The 21209-nt window shown below is 39.2% G+C and overlaps 1 protein-coding gene across 15 annotated transcripts in view; it reads right to left on the bottom strand.

Annotated features, from left to right (window-relative positions):
• ALG9 (ALG9 alpha-1,2-mannosyltransferase) overlaps positions 1–21209 on the bottom strand; it is a 91353-nt gene that overhangs the window by 48744 nt on the left and 21400 nt on the right. For 12 of the 15 annotated variants that reach the window (XR_004270932.1, XM_032285594.1, XM_032285598.1 and 9 more), the window contains 6 exons: positions 21085–21190; positions 11851–11973; positions 7902–8056; positions 5472–5622; positions 4692–4839; positions 3072–3201 (listed from right to left, as the gene is read on the bottom strand). Coding sequence is in view for 13 of the 15 variants with exons in the window: in XM_032285594.1 (XP_032141485.1) it covers positions 3072–3201; positions 4692–4839; positions 5472–5622; positions 7902–8056; positions 11851–11973; positions 21085–21190 (813 nt within the window). In the remaining 2 variants the exon portion in view is untranslated. Of the gene's footprint in view, positions 1–1912; positions 1975–3071; positions 3202–4691; positions 4840–5471; positions 5623–7901; positions 8057–11850; positions 11974–21084; positions 21191–21209 lie in introns of all 15 variants that reach the window. The other 3 variants (XM_032285592.1, XM_032285604.1, XR_004270933.1) reach the window with 2 other exon arrangements.

Below are 21209 nucleotides of genomic sequence, written 5' to 3'. Positions count from 1 at the left end.
GCATTTTGGTGACTACTGGCATTCTGAAAAATCATCACCTTTTGGGTAAAGCACATATAGGGTCATTTAATGAAATTTAACACTGTCTGATAGCAGAGAATATGAAAATATGATCTAACTAAGACAACCAGTAACAAAAGCCTAAGAAATGTGCAAAAGGCCATTGCAGATTTTCTAGCCAGCTTTCTCTCAACATCATTGCCACAATGATGATGAATATTCATTATCCACTGAGAAAGCATGTAAAAGTGAACTACTAGGTATACAACACTATCCTAGATGCTATGGTGAACACAAAAGACACAAAGTGCAGTCATTCTCTTCACAGCATTCACACATTTGATAGGGAAAGATATGATATAGATATCAGAAATATTTAAATAACATAAGACCAACAAAATTAAATGGCTAAATGAACTGCACAGATAAATACTTAAGATACTTAAAGGATGGTCTGCTCAATATGGACTTGAATATTTCACTTCAAAGAAGAAGATAATCGGCCGGGCGCAGTGGCTCAAGCCTGTAATCCCAGCACTTTTGGAGGCCGAGGCGGGTGGATCACGAGGTCAAGAGATCGAGACCATCCTGGTCAACATGGTGAAACCCCGTCCCTACTAAAAATACAAAAAATTAGCTGAGCATGGTGGCGCGTGCCTGTAATCCCAGCGACTCAGGAGGCTGGGGCAGGAGAATTGCCTGAACCCAGGAGGCAGAGGTTGCGGTGAGCCGAGATCGGGCCATTGCACTCCAGCCTGGGTAACAAGAGTGAAACTCCGTCTCAAAAAAAAAAAAAAATGAAAAAAAAAAAAAAAAAAAAAAAGAAGAAGATAATTTTGATAGACAAGAGACACAAGGGTAGTTCGGGCACAGTCACCAATATGAGTGAAGTCACTGGAGTGGAAAAGGCAATGATGAGTCTGGACACACTGGAATAAAATTACCAGGATGGGGAACAATAAAAGGAAGGAAAGGGAGAGATCTGGGCAGATTATACATCTCCTTAAGGGTTTCTTTACCTTGAATCCATCTAGTATACCATTATCAGATTAAGAACACTTGTGCAAGCATAAGAACATTGCATTTAAGCTACAGAGAGACAGAATATCAAATGTCGTAATTAAAGTAGGTGCTATTTTACAGATAGAAACTAAATTAGTTAAACAGAGAAGTTAACTAATTTGCCCAAGGTTATTGAGTTTAGTAACAGAGCTGAGATTGAATGTAGGCAGATCTACTCAACTCCAAAGTCCATGCTCTTTTTTTCACTACTCCACTTTTACTACCTCTTCCTAAAGCAAATCTCCTATAACATCACTCTGAATTTATACAGTCCCCCTATGACAGTGTATTCTCCTACCCTTTGACTGTCCAGTGTCCCCAGAGTGATGCCCTGTGCTCAGGAGACTCGTATCTGCAGATAAAATTAAAATGACCTATAACAGTCTACCCTGCCCAGGGGTATTTCCATTGTAACAGGAATCAGAGCCTTAAATTAAAAGAAAAAAGCTCTAATACAAGCCATGTGGTAGAAATGCATATCTTACCTTCATAAGGGAACAGCTCAAGGCTGTGTCATTAAGGTGTCCATTTTCATAGCTTATAGTTAAAGCTTATACAGTAAGAATCTTACTCATAAACCCAGAGGGTCTCCATGGAACTCTAACCAGCCCCAATCTTGGAGACAAAAGACCAGGTGTGGCTGCAGGTTTGCTTCAGAAGAGAATTGGAAGTCTCACTATTTTACATTTTAAGTATATAAGAAAATGTAAATTAAATATAGCTGACATTTAAACTGTTACATATTTCTTTAAGGGACAGGTTGCTAAAAATGTGCTTTCTAATAATTCTAGAAAATGATCTTACACTGTCTTTGGGACCCAAGAGGAGCATTATCTTTATTACTTCTTACCTTTTTATTATAAAAGATTTCACAGGTATCAAATGTCACCCAAGTATCATCTTTCAGAGGAACTGAAATAAAATTCGCATGGGATCTCAGAATGCATAAAGATAAGTAGGGAGAAGATCATGGTCCTGAGAGAGGTTGCTCCCTGGCACTCATTATGGAAACAGTCTTCACCGACTGTTCATTTGCTAAAACTGGAATATACTAATAGCTAGGTCAAAGGTCCACCTGATAACTTGAAAGTTCCCTATCAAAGATTTTAATAGGCCAAGGAACGACATGAGTTTCAGAATAATGGTTCAAATTTCTACCAGCCCATCCAAAAGCTTCAAAATTATATTAAATTATACATTTTGCATACAATATAAAGAGGTTAATTTGAAAATAAAAGTGATATTGTTTACTCTTTTTCAACAAAAGCTGTTACACCCCTCACCCTAAAAAAAAAAACCTCTTTTTTTCTGAAACAGTGTCTCGCTCTGTTGTCCAGGCTGGAGTGCAGTGGTACAATCATGGCCCTCTGCAACCCTGAACTCCCGGGCTCAAGTGATCCTCCTGCCTCAGCCTTCTGAATGGCTGGGATTATAGGTGTAAGCCACCACATCTGGCTTATTTTAAAATTTTATTTCTAGAGACACGGTCTTGCTATGTTGCCCAGGCTGGTCTCAAACTTCCGAACTCGAGCAATTATCACACCTCTGTCTACCAAAATGCTGGAATTACAGGTGTGAGCCACAGTACCTGGCCTTAAAAAAATCACTTTCTGGCCGGGTGTGATGGCTCATGCCTGTAATCTCAGCACTTTGGGAGGCCAAGGTGGGCAGATCACCTGAGGTCGGGAGTTCAAGACCAGCCTGACCAACATAGAGAAACCCCATCTCTACTAAAAATACAAAAAATTAGCCAGGCATGAGGTCACATGCCTGTAATCCCAGCTACTTGGGAGGCTGGAGCAGGAGAATCACTTGAACCCAGGAGGTGGAGGTTGCGGTGGGCCGAGATTATGCCATTGCTCTCCAGACTGGACAACAAAAACAAAACTCAAAAAAAAAAAAAATCACTTTCTAAGAAATTCTCATTTTATCAATGCTCTAATATATATGTCAATAGATTTTAGGTATAGAATTCTTTTCAGAGACACAAAAAGAGAATGCAGCCTTACATATCTGGATGGCTCTTCTAGATTCTGGTCATTCATGTTAGTAGGAACAATCCGGGTAGCCAGTGGTCCTTCTGCAAAAGGTTTTGGTAACTGACCTCTGAACTCTGATGGAATGAACTGAAGCTGCCAACTGTCAGAAACACAAATAAGGAGAGTAAGAAAAACACAGGGGGATAATATTGCTAAACCTATTTGAAACAAACAAGCCAAAAAACCATGTGAAAAACATTTCACTTGATGAAAAAATATTTCTGCTAAAACCTTAATCAGGGAGCATAGAGGCAGAGGTCACAAATCAGTCCAAAATCATTGAGAAATTTATAATTAGATGTCTCTTGACCCATTTCACCAAGTCTTAGCAGTGAAATTCATAACCAAACAGTCATACAATCAAACAACCAGAGAAGTGCCGATGATTATTGTCAATTACTATTTGGGCACAGAGACTTACCAAATGAAGCAAATTATCAGGTGTATAAAAACATAAAGAATGAAAGAGGCCAAGCGCGGTAGCTCACGCCTATAATCCCAGCACTTTGGGAGGCTGCGGTAGGCGGATCACGAAGTCAAGAGACACCCCAGCCAACATGGTGAAACTCCATCTCCACTAAAAATACAAAAATTAGCTGGGGCATGGTGTTGCATGCCTGTAGTCCCAGCTACTCAGGAGGCTGAGGCAAGAAAATCGCTTGAACCCAGGAGGCAGAGGTTGCAGTAAGTCAAGACTGTGTCACTGCACTTCAGCCTGGAGATAGAGCAAGACTCTGTCTCAAAAAAGAAAAAAAAAGAAAAGAAAAAGAATGAAATGTAATATATGGCACTGAAAACATAGTATGGAAGAAATACTTTGTTCCTGAGTAACCCTCAAACATATCCTTATCTATAAAACTATTTCAAATGTAAAAGGCAAAGGCCAAAGTCAACACTTAAAAAACAAGTTTTAATTTAATCATCAATGACTGAGACGAGGTCTTTATGAAGCATAAGGTACTACTACCTAAAAAAGCTAAGCTACTGAAGCCAGCTCTCAAATGGAGCAACATGACTCATCTTAACCAGATATCCCTTTTACCTACATGGGACTTTTCTCTGGCCAAATTAAGCAAACTACAAGGAACTTTAGGGCCTATGCTCTCATAACCACAGACAGCATAAAAGATACTGTTATGGATGTTTTAATCACAGCTTTCCCCAGTGTCTACATAATGGTAAAGAAATTTCACTACTGTTGGATCAAAAATTTCTTCTCTCGTCTAGCTGAAGTTTCTAGACCACTTTTAGAAGTGGATTAATATCAGGTAATTATAAAAATGTAAATATGAATCCTCAGGAAGAGCCACTGGCAAAAGCCTAGGACACAGGGCATTTTCAGAAGTCCCTGGACACCTGCGGTTATGGACAGTGCAGAATGTCTACCCAGACCCAGCCCTCAGTCTAATGAGCCTAATGAACACAGAAGGCAGGTACACAGTACGCAGGCCCCACAGCTCTTCGAGGTAGTAAATGATTGAATAACTCTCTGTGAAAACTCCAAAAGAAAACAAAAATTAGAAAATACTGCCACAGAACTGCTCTATTTACTTCTTGATTTAAAACTCTGGGAATTAAAGGACAACTTACTTATCAGGCAGAAGGAAGCTGCTGGGAAATCGATACCACTCTTTTCCTACACAGACATTCACAGGTCTGCCTTCTGGGACAGTGTGGATGGTTGGGTCTGTAGCAATTCGGTAAAATTCTGGATACAAATCAAGGGGCCCATGATATCCTGGAAGGAAGAATAGGCAGTGAGAGCCAGAGATGAGTAAGATGAGATTCTGACTTCAATTATAATGCATATTAATGTCGTACCATAAGCCACATGAAATTTAAAAGGCAGGAAGGACCACAGTAATACCAGCAGGAAGCCTGCTCTACAGGTAGAAAATGTCCCTCTAGCTGAGAACATGGTTACAGCAGTGGCCCTATTCTGCCAAAAATAATTGGCTTTCTTGCCCCTCTCTATGCCCTTTCACCTTTTTAACTTCATTTTCCTTGAGCATATTGTAAGATTATGGATCCAAATACTGATTATAAGAAAGAATATAATCATGAGAAGTTAGTCTAAATTTGTATTTTAAGTTTCAGACTTCCTTAATTTATCAGTATCCATTAGAAGAAAAAAACAACAAAAATAGACAAAAAATGTACAGTTAATCACGCTAAAAGGAATCCTTAATCTTCTCTTCAATCCTAAGATACAGAAGTCACATCCCACTCATTAATATTAAGTCTACAGTTTTTCTTTTTAGAAATGGCCTCTTAGCATAAGCCAAATATGCATTATATAACCATGAATCAAGTAAAACCTAAGGGGAAGTGGCTCATCAGTGTAGGTTAAGATATTCTTAGAAGATCTACCTCTGAACAGTGCCACAGAGCGAGAAAATGACAAGAGCCCAAACAGGAAGACAGTCCCTAATGCCAGCCAATTCGACGTCACAGTATAGTGCTCCAGGCGATATCGTTGAAACACAAAGTGGTAACATTTCTGGAAGTACAGAAAACTGTGCTGGTAAAAGAAAATATAACTTGTAGAATATACATAATTACAAGACATCACAGTAACATCAAGATCAAAGTCAAAAAAGAGGTTCTATTAAGGATCTGAGCATTTGCAAACAGTGACATCCCTACTCTAAACTCTAAGATAAAAGCCAACTCCTTTAAGACTACCTGTAGTTTTGGCCAGCCAGAGGGCTTGCCAACAATAAAATCTCACTAGCTTCATAGGAAAAGTATTTAAATATTTTGCTAGCATTTATAGGCCTAATAAGATATTTTTTAAAAAATCTAAGAAATGCTTTTTTTTGGTAGTTTTGTTTGATATATAAAGTATTTCAATTTGTTTTTGATATAATGAATACTAATCTTTACTATCAAAGTTTTTATCAAAGCTTTTAGTATCAAAAAAAGGTCTCATGACCAAATAAGAAAAAAGAATTCCCCTCATAGAACACTAGGAACATGCTCTTAATTATATACTGAACGACTTTACAAACTAGATGAATATTATAATATAAACACATGCATGAATTCTGCTGTCTTTCAGTACCTTCTATCAGACCTCTTCCCTTCCTTCCTTCCCTTCTAGACAAAAACTACTTTCAGAAAGCAATTTTCCAATATATAACAAATGGCATCAATCTGTTTGAACCCTTTTCATATTTTTGGAAATCTGTTCTAAGGAATCAGTCCAAATATAAGCTATTTATCCTAGCAGTATTTAGAATACTGAATAAATGAGCAACCTAAATTTTACCATGAATTATATCTAATAACTATATTATGTAAAATCAAGTCAATATATTATACATTGCATAATAATGTTACATATTATATCCAACTCAGAACATTCCACAGCTACTAAAATGATAAGCACAGAGAATGTTATAATATTAAATTAGAAGGGATATAAAGTCACATGTACAGTGATTATCACAACTATAATAAACCTTGGTATATGATATACAAAAATGCTGGGAGGAGTTTTTGTTAGGTTAATGGGGCTAATTTTTCTTTTACCACTTCCTAAATTATCTGCAATAAAGTTCAATTACTTTTATAATTAAAATTATTTTTTAAAACTATCACCTAAATTGATGAACCTTGAAAACATTATGTTAAGTGAAAAAAGCCAGTCACAAAAGACCATATATCATGTTTCCATATATAGAAAATGTTCAGAATAGGCAAATCTATAGGAACACAAAGTAGATTAGTGGTTACTTAGGGCGGAGGAGATATGGGAAAGGAAATGGGGGAACAACAGCTAAAGGGTACAGGGTTATTGATCTAAAATTGACTGTGGGCCGGGCGCGGTGGCTCAAGCCTGTAATCCCAGCACTTTGGGAGGCCGAGGCGGGTGGATCACGAGGTCAAGAGATCGAGACCATCCTGGTCAACATGGTGAAACCCCGTCTCTACTAAAAATACAAAAAATCAGCTGGGCATGGTGGCGTGTGCCTGTAATCCCAGCTACTCAGGAGGCTGAGGCAGGAGAATTGCCTGAACCCAGGAGGCGGAGGTTGCGGTGAGCCGAGATCGTGCCATTGCACTCCAGCCTGGGTAACAAGAGTGAAACTCCGTCTCAAAAAAATAAAAAAATAAATAAATAAATAAATAAAATAAAATAAAATTGACTGTGGTGACAGTTGCACACATCTGTGAATAGACTAAAAACCACTGAATCATACCTTTAAATAGGTAAACTGTATGGTTTATGAATTATATCTCAATAAACCTGTTAAGAAAAAAACCTATCATCCTAATTATTTTCTTTTATGCCAACTGCAAATGGTAGTTGAGGGCAATAAAGCGTTCTGAGGCTACTGAAGCCATAAGTAGAGAGATATTCAAACAGTTAAGATGAGCTCTGCCAAGGAATTGACCTGGGCAGGTTTTCAATCAGGATTACAGAGTGCCCCAGACTGTGAAGTGTCTGATGTGATCCCAAACTCTTGGGTAAGTTTTATTATGATCTAGCAGTTCAAAGAGCAGATGTTCCATTACCTCTGCCACAGAATGGAATTCTGCAATTGGATTTCTGTTGGTAACAGAGGCAAAGTAACACACAAATTAACACTGCAAACATGTAATCAGCAAATAAGAGTATGGTAAACAGCTAAGCAATCAATACAAGAAGCTTTAATAATATGATCTGTATCAGGCTTCATGTTGTGGATAAAATATGTTAGGTGGAAGCATTCTGTAATTTTCACTTAAGTTTTGTGAGCAATTATTTAATAAGTAAAAAAGAATGAGGCAGATATACTTCTCCCTGAAACTCACCTGAAGTGCAGAGAGAGCCACAGCACCACAAAGACATATAAGTGGATATACAGGGAAAAGAAATCTCTCCTCTTTGTGAGGCTGGATGAAGAAAACCATAAACCAAATATACATTGGAGCCAAGGTAAGCCAATATGGGTGGCCTAAATTCTGAACTGCAAGACACAGAAAAATATCCACCTTTCAATATATTAGAACAAAACAACATATTTAGTTTCAGTGTTACCTTGATCTCAAATTTGAGAGTATGCCCTAGGACACTCCATAAAATGTTTCTACTCCTGTATTCACACTTTCTCCAATGCAATAAAGGCATCAAAAGGAAAGAGGAACATAATCCTTAGCTCTCCCGAGATCTAAACTCTAACAGCGGCACAATACTAGATTGGTGAGGACACAGATGAACGTCAAGTTAATGGCTAATAGAACTTAATAAATTCTACATTGGCTGAAGAAAATGCCGTCTCCTTTAACGAGTCCTGCCACTAAGATGAAAGGTTCGTGAGATTAACCAAAAGCATAACATAAACTCATTTCTTGGGTTTTAATGCTGATGTTCTGTTTAATACATGAATCCTCTTATCTATACACCAGTCTGTACAAATAGCCATTGATCAAAGGTAAAAAAATTGTTGGATTCTCAAACTCATACTGGTTTCCATCAAGCCACAAATGACAGTTTGTTTCAAAGGAAATATAAAAATGCTCTTAAAGGAAGTTTAGTGATTGTTTTCTCTCCATTTTTTGCAATACTCATTCACTCTGCGTCCCCAAATTGGAACAAAAAGGTACTTAAAGCAAGTGAAAGAATTAAAGGAATGTAATGAACACTAAAACCCAAGAACCTGCTGGAACGTTCCTGCAGTTAGGTATATGAGCAATGAGTGATAGGCCTGCAACCCACAGTGAAGGCATCTCCTACTGTGTTTACATGAGCGTTAATGAGCAACGCAAATGCAGGCAAATGGTAGATAGACAGCGCCCCCTGGTGTCCACTATGTCAACAGCAGGCTAGTTTACAAGATCATGACCATCATCGAGAACCACTTTATGCCTAACTTAGCATTCCTAGGTTATCAGTATCACTGAAAAAATTATTTGGGGATAAAAGTTCTTGAAGTACAATAATAAGATTATTTTTTCAACCTTTTCTCTAAGATTTTATCATGGGATTTTAGATAATTTAGGATACGTAACTTTCTAAGTAGCGTATTTTAAAGGGGAGATATTTTTTCTTTTTTTTTGGAGATGGAGTCTCACTCTGTTGCCCAGGCTAGAGCACAGTGGCACGATCTCGGCTCACTGCAACCTCTGCCTCCCAAGTTCAAGCGATTTTCCTGCCTCAGCCTCTCGAGTAGCTGGATTTACAGGTGTGCACTACCACACCCGGCTAATTCTACTTTTAGTAGAGATGGAGTTTCACAATGTTGGCCATGCTGGTCTTGAACACCTGACTTCAGGTGATCCACCCGCCTCGGCCTTCCAAAGTGCTGCAATTGCAGGCGTGAGCCCCTGTGCCCGGCCTAAGGTGGGGTTTTTAGTGGAAGATTATAAATCCTTTTATTGTCCACAAGTAAACAGTCCTTTTCTCTTCTGTACCTTAAAGGCTAACAAGTAATCTTTTTTTTAATAAGGCAAATATTTTGAAATGTCCTCTACAAAATATACAAAATCACAACCACAGCTAGATATGATTGAATCATGGGTAATTTCTTTCCTGTTTCTTTATAATTTTCTATGGTTTGGGGAGTTCTGTTTTGTTTTTTCTCGAGACAGGGTATCACTCTGTCACCAAGGCCGGAGTATAGTGGCACAACCATGGCTCACTGTAGCCCTGACCTTCTAGGCTTAGTGATCCTCCCACCTCAGGCTCCCAAGTAGCTCAGACTACAGGTGTACACCACCATGTTCAGCTATTTTTTTTTAGTTTTTTGTAGTAACAGAGTCTCACTATCTCATCCAGGCTGGTCTTGAACCCCTGAGCTCAAGTAATGCTCCCACTTCATCCTCCCAAAATAATGGGATTATAGGCATGCACCACCATGCCTGGTCTTTTTTCTTTTAAAAAAGTATTGCTTCTATTGTAAAATCACATAAAAATCTAAAGAAAAAAACAAAAAATGTTCATTTTCTTATTAGGTAGATATGTACATATGTTATACATTTTAAACCAATATTTTATACTTAAAATTATATACTGCAGAGAGCAGCTTAATGTCCTGTTTTGTTTTGTTTTTTACGTATAAGCATTTCCAAGTTTTCCACAAGCATAAATAATTATTATTGTTATTTTTAAAAATAGAGACACAGGTCTCACTATGTTGCCCAGAGTGGTGTCAAACTCCTGGCTCAAGCAATCCTTCCACCTTAGCCTCTCGGGCAGCTGGGACTATTAGGCACTTGCCACTGCTCTCAGCTATCATAAATTATTTTTATAGTCAGAAAAACAGCTATTTTCAAAAAAAGAATAAGTGATCCTTAAGAAATAGAAGGGATAGAGGAATAAGTTAACACCTCAAGGAAGCAAACAGCTGAGTCTAAAATGTGGGACATTATGCAAGATGATGGCCTGGTTTCTTTAAAGAAATATTTGGAAGAAAAAAAGTAAGATAGGGGTCTTCTTAAAAAACTTAAGAAATATAACACTAAATTCAGTGTGAAACCCTTACTGAGATTCTGCTTTAACCTAACTATAAAAGGCTATTTTTCAGACAATCTAGGAAATCAACTGGTTATCAGATGATATTAAGAAATTATTGATAATTTTGTTAGGATAAGGGCATTATGGTTATGTTGAAACAAGTCTTAATACCAAAAAAAAAGTGACTCTGAAGGCTGCTCTAATATTCTTATAACACAATGAACTCATTATAAACCATTAATAGTAGAAAAGCAGAATGGAGGTGGGATGGGGGAACTGATCATATGGCATCCAAATCAGACTGAAAAGTCTGAAATTAAATCTTTTTCCAAATCTCATATGAATTTCTGCTCAAATCTGTGTTCCATAAAAGAAATGAGAGGCACTAGATATCCAGAGCCACGACAACTTGAGAAAACACCAGCTGTGCACTACAGAATCAGAGCAAGCAAAGCAAATGACAAACCGAACTTTCTCCAAAAAGGCAGACACAGAAACAAAAGGGAACAAAGAGAAGCATCATGCTTCTGAGGAAGCTCAAAGCTTCTCTTACTTTAGTATCGAATTTGGGGAAATCCTGGTATGGTTCAGATTTTATACTTTTGTTTGAAGTACCATCCCGTGAATTACCTTAATCAACCTACCAGGCTAATACACACTTCTTTAAAAGATAGAAAACACAAATAGCCTTGTTCTCTTCTGAGGTTTTTCTTTTCCTTTTTTTTTTTTATTTTTGAGAGGGAGTCTTGCTCTGTCACCCAGGCTGGAGTGCAATGGCACAATCTCGGCTCACTGCAACCTCTGCCTCCTGGGTTCAAGTGATTCTCCTGCCTCAGCCTCCTGAGTAGCTGGGACTACAGGCATGTGCCACCATGCTCGGCTAATGTTTTGTATTTTTAGTAGAGGCGGTGTCACTGTGTTAGCCAGGATAGTCTCAATCTCCTGATCTCAAATGATCTGCCCACCTTGGACTCCCAAAGTGCTGGGATTACAGGAGTGAACCACGGTTCCCAGCCTCTTTCTGAGGTTTTATAAATATTTTTACCTCCCTGGGTGATTGTGTAAATTATACTGACTTCCTCACTTAAAGCGATAATGAAGCTCTTCCTCTTGTTAATTTGTCACAATTAACCAAATCTTCACAAAGGTTCAACTGATCAACAAATACAGACTGAAAATCCAGTAAGCCCAACATTTCTATAGGGAGAATGTGGAAAATAAAACAAGTTGGATTTTCCTTCAGTTCTTGGTATACATCATTACTTGCTCTTTCCCCCAAAAGAACCTACCGTCTCTTATGCCACTCACCATGAAATCTCTGCAGCAGGTATTCCATAAGAGAAGTCAGTGGTAGGACTAGAAGAGCCAAAGCAAAGGCTACATTGAAATTCAGAAATCCATTAATTAAATAGAAATACCAGGGTTCTGTACCTAAGAGAGACATAAGGTAAGAAATCATTAGTGGATGCCCTTAATACCTATTACGGTGCCTGACATATAACGTTCTTTGTTCGAGTAACACTGATGACCCTAGGCCTCATGGGAATGAGAATCCTCTTCCCGTGCTAAGCCACACAAAAGAAGCACAAGAGCAGAAGATGGAAGAGAATGGGACTGGTCACAAGGATTTAGGTAGAAATCAAGTGATAGTTAGCTGTATTTTCTATACTGACCACTATATCTAGCCCAAATTGCTATGCCCAAATGGAACTAATACTTTTGAGAACTACCAAATAATTTAAATAACTTTAGAGCCACATAGGGCTAATATAATAAAACTGCCATTTCAATTTAACTACTCTCTCAACATTGTGCAGAAAGGAAAGAGTGATAAGAGAACTTAGTTTGTGGCTGGGTGTGGTGGCTCATGCCCGTAATCCCAGTTCCTGGGAAGGCAGAGATGGGAGGATTGCTTGAGCCCAGGAGGTTAAGGCTGCAGAGAGCTGTGGTTGTGCCACTGCACTCCAGCCTGGGTGACAGCGAGACCCTGTCTCAAATAAAAATAATGAACTTAAGTTTGAGTTATTCAGGCCTCTCCCATTGTGTTTTCACCTGCTTGTTCCATTTACATTCTAGGAACTTTCCCCTTGATATGCTCAACCACTATTCTATAGTCGTGTACATTGGGCAACACGTGTTTGGTAAAAAGCAACAACTTGTTTTTCTTAGATCATGTTCAGAGACCCGGGTCTTGTTCAGAAGCTTTGAGGATTCAGAATGAAGCAAAATCACTAAAAATACAAGCCTCTCTTCCACTAGTTTTGATTCTTTAACTCAAAATCCTTACACCCAAATGATGAGAAACAGCCCCCCTCTGCACATTTAGCAGGTTTTTCATCTGCTTTTTCCCTCTGTATGATTACTTCAATCAAGCAGTGAATGACACATGCGGGTTTTAATCACTGTGTGTTGTGACACCCGCCTTGCACCATAGCAATTTCCTGCAATCAGCACTGCTTAAAAGGGTAATCAGAAGGCAGAGGAATAGTCAGAAAAACCTAACATTCTTGCAGCTTGCACAGCAAAATAAGATTAGAAACCAAACCCATAATGCTAGAAACATTTAGGGGAGAAGTAAGAGGGAGAGAGGTTACACTAAAGAAGAGTTTAAGTTCAACTGTGTGTCACCTTTGGGGGAGCTCGCTCCTTCCTGTCTAAATACAATGATGGAAATTATTCATGAACAGAGGTTCTATTCCAGGCCCATTTCATTATGGACACTTTAATCTTGTACTCTTAACAAAAATGCATTTGGGTTACAGAAAACTAATGGATGGTTTTATTCTCAAATCAAAAATGTCTTCTCTGAATCTCAATTAAAATTTCACAACATATTTTTTAAACTAAGTCCTTTAGGATCCAGTTTCCAGAGAGGTAAGCTTTTGCACAATCCTCTCCTGACCACCAGTGTGGAGGCAGTGCTAGCAACCTCTGACTCGCCTTTTTCTTAACAGGATTCTGGAAATCTGAGCCTGTGAAGAAAAACCACAGAGTGACCAGAGAGAAAGGGGGTTATCTTTCACGTTATCTATTACAGATGTTAAGCACCAATAGGGAAAAAGCTACTTGTCTCTTTGATATTTGCAAATACAAATTGTTTTTTCAGGAAAGCACTTTAGCTTCCAGCAAATATCTGTCTCTAACACAATTTACGCACCCTCCTGTTAGAGCTATCTTTTTATCTAGGTATACTGTACTCTGAGATGAGGAAACAAAGGTATTAAGTTGGTAAACACAATCATTTTTATGTGTTGTGAGCTCATAAATCAAGTTTCCAAATAGGTCGTGAACATTTCGTAATAGACTGTTATTTCCCTGAAAGATGGAGCAAAAATTGGGGGATAAGCCAATAGTGAAGAAGGTTGAAGTATCAACAGTCTTAAAAACAAGGGCAAAAGGGAACAAAAAGAGTGACTTCTATTAGCCAGAGTCCTCCCCTGCTTGATGGCACATCTGCCTTAGGAAAGAAAAGGGTACAAACTTTTATCTCTTTCCAGGGAGATATTCAATGCTGCTGCTCAGAAAACATTAGAGCTGAACTATGCAAAAAAAAAAAAAAAAACACGTCAGAATGACAAGCTAAGCGCTAAACTGGTGCAAGATGTTTAGGTGAAGGAAAGCTGGCAGCAGGGTCTCTGCAGGGAGTGACTCACCAATCTTCCTCTTTATGGAAAGTGCCTTAAGTCCTCTCAGTCAAATGAGCTAAGGGGAGCTTTCAACGAAGCTAAAAGAAGGGATAATGTTTACTGCTCCATAGATTGAATGAAGGAGAACTACTTTCCAGAATTATAATTTTATAGAACTGTAGGCACTAAATCATAGTAAATCATCCTTATAAATGTTAAATTTGTACCACCAAGAGGGAAAAGCCACTAAAGTTCAACAGAAATGATTAATAAAAGAGGAAAGGCTCTAGAACAGTTCTGGCTAGCAGTGAATTCTAAGCAGGACTGATAAGACCCCACTGGGGTTTCTTCCCTTGCCTCTGCAATTATGGAAACCTGTGGGCCTCCTAACAGAGGGCATTTGCCTTTATCTTCCAAAACTTTCCATCCAGTGATCAGATGGATGTTGATAAAACACATAAACAGGCAATGGGATCCTGTCCTAAGCTGCAAAGTGGCATCCTGAGCAGACTGTTCTTTTTGAGGGAAAAGCATTTCCTCTAAGTGTCCTCCCATGCCTTCTCCAGGCCTGTGCACTCTTCATCAGAGAGCACCACTCCTCACTCACCAGACAAAAATACTTGCCAACATCAATATCTGAGAACTTGAAATGTTATGAGAGGCAAAATCAGTGCGAAGACCAATCACTTTCTTTTCCGCAACATTAAGTTTTACCTCTTCATCTCTGACTCCACAGAGATATTTTGCCTAAGACTTGGCAACTCCAGTCCACCCTATTCTAAATTTTCTCAGTGCCAAGTCTTCTGTACCTTATCCAAACACTCCTTCTTTGTTCAACAAAAGGGTCTGGTACAGCACTCCCATGTAAAGGAGAATTTGCCAGTGTGCATGCCACTCTGCCACCCAAGCTCACTAGGGGCTCCCGATCACTCCAACCCAAAATGCATAAACCTTCACAGGTATAACTTTCCAACTATCCTATAGATTGGATCCTATCTTCTACCACCCTTAATTCATGCTCTTTGTTTTTGCAAGTTTATTCTCTGGTAACGTCTTAGTAGCCAAACTCCAGAGTTTTGCTAAGGGTCTTGTTTTCAGTGGAAATACAGGCTTTGAAGTCAGACAACTCTTATCCCACTTTTGCTACTTATTTAATAATGTGGCAAATTCCTCACCATCTCAACCTCAGTTTCTTTATCCAGGAATAAAGATAAATAATGCCTGTCTCACAGAATTTTTATGAGGGGAAGAAGATGGTATGTGAATAACTTCTGGCAAACAGTAGGCCTTCAATAATCAGGTGATATTGTAATTAACATCTTTGAAAATTTACTCCTGTTATTTCCCCTGGCTTCAAACGAAAGGTGTCAGCTCAAGCCTGGAGCGTGTCACTACTACATGCTACGCAGCCAGGAAAGTATAGAAAGGCCCCTTTGAAAACCAGGAACAGTTCATGACCAGTCTGACCTGACCAACATGGAGAGACACTGTCTCTACTAAAAATACAAAATTAGCCAGGCATAGTGGTGCAAACGTGTAATCCCAGCTACTCAGGAGGCTGAAGCAGGAGAACCGCTTGAACCTGGGAGGTGGAAGCTGCAGTGAGCCAACATCGCTCTATTGCATTCCAGCCTGGGCAACAAGAGCAAAACTCCATCTAAAAAAAAAGAAAGAAAAAAGAAAAGAAAACCAAGAACAATAGAGACGGTAAATGTTTATATGACTGTAACTACAATGGAGTGATTGAAATGATCTTGCTCATGTCTGAATAGTTTCTACCTAAAATTCAACCAATGCTATAAAAATAAGTTTTTATATTTGACATTCCATTTGTCAGAAATGCAACACCCTAACATTTACTAAGGAAACTCCTACTCTTTCTTCCAGGCTCAGCTCAAGAGCCACACCTTTCTTGACACTACCAGAGGGACTTGCTCCTATGATTCCCTATCTTTCCCCATAGCACCTGTAAGACACTGTCCTGCAATTACCTATTTGTGTGTCTGCAGCCTCATTAGACAGTAAATCCTATGAGGACACAAGATTAATGCTCAAGAGCAAGGTACTTAATGTTTCTTTTCTTTTTTTTTTTTTCTGAGACAGTGTCTCACTCTGTTGCCTAGGCTGGTATGCAGTGGTGCAATTTTGGCTTACTACAACCTCTGCCTCCTGGGATCAAGCAATTCTTGTACCCCAGCCTCCCAAGTAGCTGAGATTGCAGGTGTGTACCACCATGCCCAGCTAATTTTTGTATTTTTAATAGAGACGGGGTTTCACCATGCTGGCCAGACTGGTCTCAAATTCCTGGCCTCAGGTGATCTGCCCACCTCAGCCTCCCAAAGTGTTGGGATTACAGGAGTGAGCCACTGTGCCAGGCCTTCAATGTTTCTTTAACTGAAGTCCATTTGTCCATCCATTCAGGAAATATTAACAGTTGCGGGTGGATCACGAGGTCAAGAGATTGGGACCATCCAGGTCAACATGGTGAAACCCCGTCTCTACTAAAAATACAAAAAATTAGCTGGGCTTGGTGGCATGTGCCTGTAATCCCAGCTACTCAGGAGGCTGGGGCAGGAGAATTGCCTGAACCCGGGAGGCAGAGGCTGCAGTGAGCCGAGATTGTGCCATTGTACTCCAGCCTGGGTAACAAGAGTGAAACTCCATCTAAAAAAAAAAAAAAAGAAATATTAACAGGGTTAGTATATTCTTATACATGAGAAATAGCACTAAAAGATGTATACAAAAACTATAAGCACAATGCATTTTATTCCTGTTTTAAAATTTTTTTTAAGTTCCAGGGTACATAGGTAGGATGTGCAGGTTTGTTACACAGGTAAACATGCACCATGGTGGTTTGCTACACCTATCAACCCATCACCTAGATATTAAGCCTGGCATGCATTAGCTATTTTTCCTGACGTTCTCCCTCCTTCTACCCTCTTCCACAGGCCCCAGTGTGTGCTGTTCCCCCTCTCTGTGTCTACGTGTTCTCATTGTTCAGCTCCCACTTATAAGTGAGAACATGCAGTGTTTGGTTTTCTGTTCCTGTTTTAGTCTGGCTTTCAGCTCCATCCATGTCCCTGCAAAGGACATTATCTTGTTACTTTTTATGGCTGCATAGTATTCTATGGTGTACATAGCACAATGCATTTTTAATTTTCAGATAAGAAACTGTGTATCTAACATAGCTAATGAGGCACCTGGAGCAGGGGACTCTTGTAAAATGCCAAAATAATGCTAAATAATGCCCAACATGTAATAAAGTGCAAGAGCTAGTATTTCTAATACAAAAAACATGCTATCTCACTGTCTGACAATTTTACTGCATCAAAACATCTAGTAAAAGACAGGTCTTTTATATTTACTGGACTCACCAATTATAATAAAATTAGCTGACAATCATAAAGTACTTTTTGATTTAAAAAGTATTTTATTGGGCTGGACATGGTGGCTCATGCCTGTAATCCCAGCACTTTGGGAGGCCAAGATGGGTGGATCACGAGATCAGGAGATCGAGACTATCCTGGCTAACACGGTTAAACCTGTCTCTACTAAAAACACAAAAAATTAGCTAAGCATGGTGGCATGTGCCTGTAGTCCCAGTTACTCAGCAGGCAGAGGCAGAGGAAGATGAATCACCTGAACCTGGGAGCTGAGATTGTGCCACTGCACTCCAGCCTGGGTGACAGAGCAAGATTCTGTCTCAAAAAAATAAAAAGTATTTTATTTATATCTGTTATATTATTTTTATTTGGTGTCAAGAAAATCTCAAGCTAGCACCACAACAGGTCTAACTAAAGTGATTCTAGGATACAACAGTAAATGACACACTAATGTAACCCAATGGATACTCCAGAATTCATCCATTCATTTATTCTTGACAGATCTTTACTGTAAATCTGGGATACACAAGGAATTCCTACTAAGATGGAAGAAGTATTCTCTCTGCAGGCTTTCTAAATCAAAAAGGAGTCAACACTCTAAAAGAATGGAAATCAGGCTGGGCATGGTGGCTCATGCCTGTAATCCCAGCACTCTGGGAGGCTGAGGCAGGAAGATCATGTGAGGTTAGAGTTTGAGGCCTGCCTGGCCAACATGGTAAAATCCCTGTCTTTAATAAAAATAAAAAAATTAGCCCGGTGTGGTGGTGGGTGCCAATAATCCCAGCTACTCAGGAGGCTGAAGCAGAAGAAGAGTTTGAATCTGGGAGGCAGAGGTTGTGGTGAGCCAAGATCATGCCACTGCACTCCAGCCTGGGTGACAGAGCAAGACCCTGTCTCAAAAAAAACCCAAAAAAACGAAAAGAATGGAAATCAGACAAATTTCTATTTTTTTTTTTTTTTTTTTTTTACCAAATTCAAAGATGAAGTAAGAGCACAAAAATCCTGCCATGAAGGAATAACTCCCTGAAGTCTGGCTGACGGCAGCACTGTATCAGTCCTGTTCATGGTTGGTATGCCAATTCTCTCTGTTTCAACAAAGTTTTTGCTACCACTAGGAAAGTGATCAGTTTTTGTACATCCAAAATAGCAAAATCTGAACTGAAGCTACCCCAGGTTCATTAAAGTAGGCAGAAAGAAGTCCCAAGGACTGTTTCCCAGTAAAATGCTGACTGAAATGAGCAGCAAATGCCAATGTCCCAGGAAAGACTGGTCACTGCTCTACTGGATCTCAAAACCTACTACAGGGGTTCCTGATTGACCCACTATTAAACTAGCATTGTAAACTTAAATCAGAATTTACTCCTTCTTTCCTACTTTCCCTACCAGCCTGATTATTCCTAGATTTAAGAGCTTCATCCCTGGGCACAGTGGCTCACGCCTGTAATCCCAGCACTTTGAGAGGCTGAGACTGGCAGATTACCTGAGGTCAAGAGTTGGGGACCAGCCTGGCCAACACGGCGAAATCCTATTGCTACTAAAAATACAAAAATTAGGTGGGTGTGGTGGTGAGCACCTATAATTCCAGCTACTCAGGAGGTTGAGGCAAGAAAACTGCTTGAACCAGGAGGGGAGGTTGCAGTAAGTCGAGATCACGCCACTGCATTCTAGTCTGGACAACAAGAGTGAAACTCCGTCTCAAAAAAAAACAAGAGAGATTCATCAATCTAGAGGGACATAAACAATCTGTCACTTTTATAAGTCTCTCACAAAAGGTTTTATAAATAAGGAGTTAGAATATTGATAAGCCATTATAAAGGTAAAGAAGTCAACTTTTCAAGATTAACACAAATAAACTCAATTTATTCACAGAGTGGATATTGTGTTTCCAATAGGCTTTCTGTGAAACGATTTCTACCATGCAATCTAGATCTAAGACCTTTGATTGTCTTGTGAAATAGAATACAATTTTACAAGTAAACTAAAACATGCGGCGATCAGAAACATGCAAACTCTCCCTAGCTAACGGGAGACATCTAGAGGCAAAAGCTTAAACTGGGGTCTTTTCTCACATTCTTAGGGATCCTAGGGCCATAAAGGAGTAATTATTCGCTAACTGTGAAGTTTGTGAATTCAATCCACTGAACAAAGCACTTTTTATTTTAACCCATTACTTGTCATTTAGAATAATATTCCCAAAACTCCAGGAGGCTCAATTAAATCTCATTCATATTCTTACTTTAAATCTCCCTATTCAATCTGTTCTATTGGCAAAATGGCACAGGCAATTGATGGACATGGCTAGTGATAAGACTTAAATTGATAGGAGTACAGTTAGACACAATCTTAACCTGCTTCATAGCAGAACCCCAAAGCAAGCACTTATACAGAATGATCCAAGACCTCAAAAAATTAAGGCAGAAGAGACTATAATTATTTTAATGAAAAACTGCCTCTCTTGTGAAATGTTTGCTGACTTGGCTGATTTGATCCAAAAGATCTCTAGTTCATCCCACCGTAACTGTAACTAACTCAAATGCCTTCAGGGGCCAAATGAAACTCGCTGGTAGAGTGAAAGGCATCAGGGAAGGAGTGGAGATGGGTAAATTGAAGACTGCATCCCCAGATTAAAGACATTCCATTTTTTCTCTTAACCCTAAGCTGGTCAACTTCCCCACCCTCCCATGCTGACCCCAGCCCAGCCCCATTTGCTGTAACTTTGTCTAGAGATTTTCCAAACTTTCTCCCCTTATGCTTGAATTGAAGTAAAGCAAATCTGGAAAAGAAAAAGTAACATCAAATGTGTGTATATATAGAAAATGTCTGGGCCGGGCGTGATGGCTCATGCCTGTAATCCCAGCACTTTGGGAGGCTGAGGTGGGTGGATCACCTGAGGTCAGGAGTTCAAGACCAGCCTGGCCAACGTAGTGAAACCCCATCACTACTAAAAATACAAAAAAATTAGCCAGACATAGTGGCAGGCACCTGTAATCCCAGCTACTAGGGAGACTGAGGCAGGAAAAGTGCTTGAACCTGGGAGGTGGAGGTTACAGTGAGCCAAGATAATGCCATTGTACTCAAGAGTCAAACTCCATCTCAAAAAAAAAAAAAAAAAAAATCTGAAGTAACCTCCCAGGTGTTAGTAATGGAGATTATTAACTCCCAGGAGTTATATGGAGATGATTGCATTATATTTTTATTTTCTTCTCCTACCATACTGGTTTTTTATTAAGAAGAGAAAAAAGTAACTTTTAATTTTTAAAAAAAGCAGTATCAAAAGCCATGGCATGCCCAGAGTCCTCAAAACTCTGAAAGTGAAAATAACAAACAGGAAAAATAAAAAGCCAGTATTGGAATATCACATTAATCAAGGGAAATATTTGAGTGGCTATGTGTCATCATTGTGCTGTACTCAGGAAAAGATGGTATCAGCAAAGAAATGCTGTATTAATGAAATGAGGCAACTGAATTAAAAATTTTAAGTTCAGGCAAATTAAGCTATCTCCTAACACTTCCGTAAATTTCACAAAGCTTACCATAAAGATCAGGTCCATGAGGAGTAAAGACATTATACAAAACAATGTTGAGTGGTGCAATCACCAACTTCCCATAATAGTAGCTGTCAATGACCACCACAGGCACCTAAAACAGAGCAGAAAAT

Source organism: Sapajus apella, unplaced genomic scaffold (assembly GCF_009761245.1).
Source record: "Sapajus apella isolate SASKATOON/1434 unplaced genomic scaffold, GSC_monkey_1.0 scaffold16, whole genome shotgun sequence".
NCBI classification, from domain to species: Eukaryota; Metazoa; Chordata; class Mammalia; order Primates; family Cebidae; genus Sapajus; species Sapajus apella.
The sequence above is the reverse complement of the archived record's forward strand: the minus strand, read 5'-3'. Positions and strand labels throughout refer to the sequence as shown.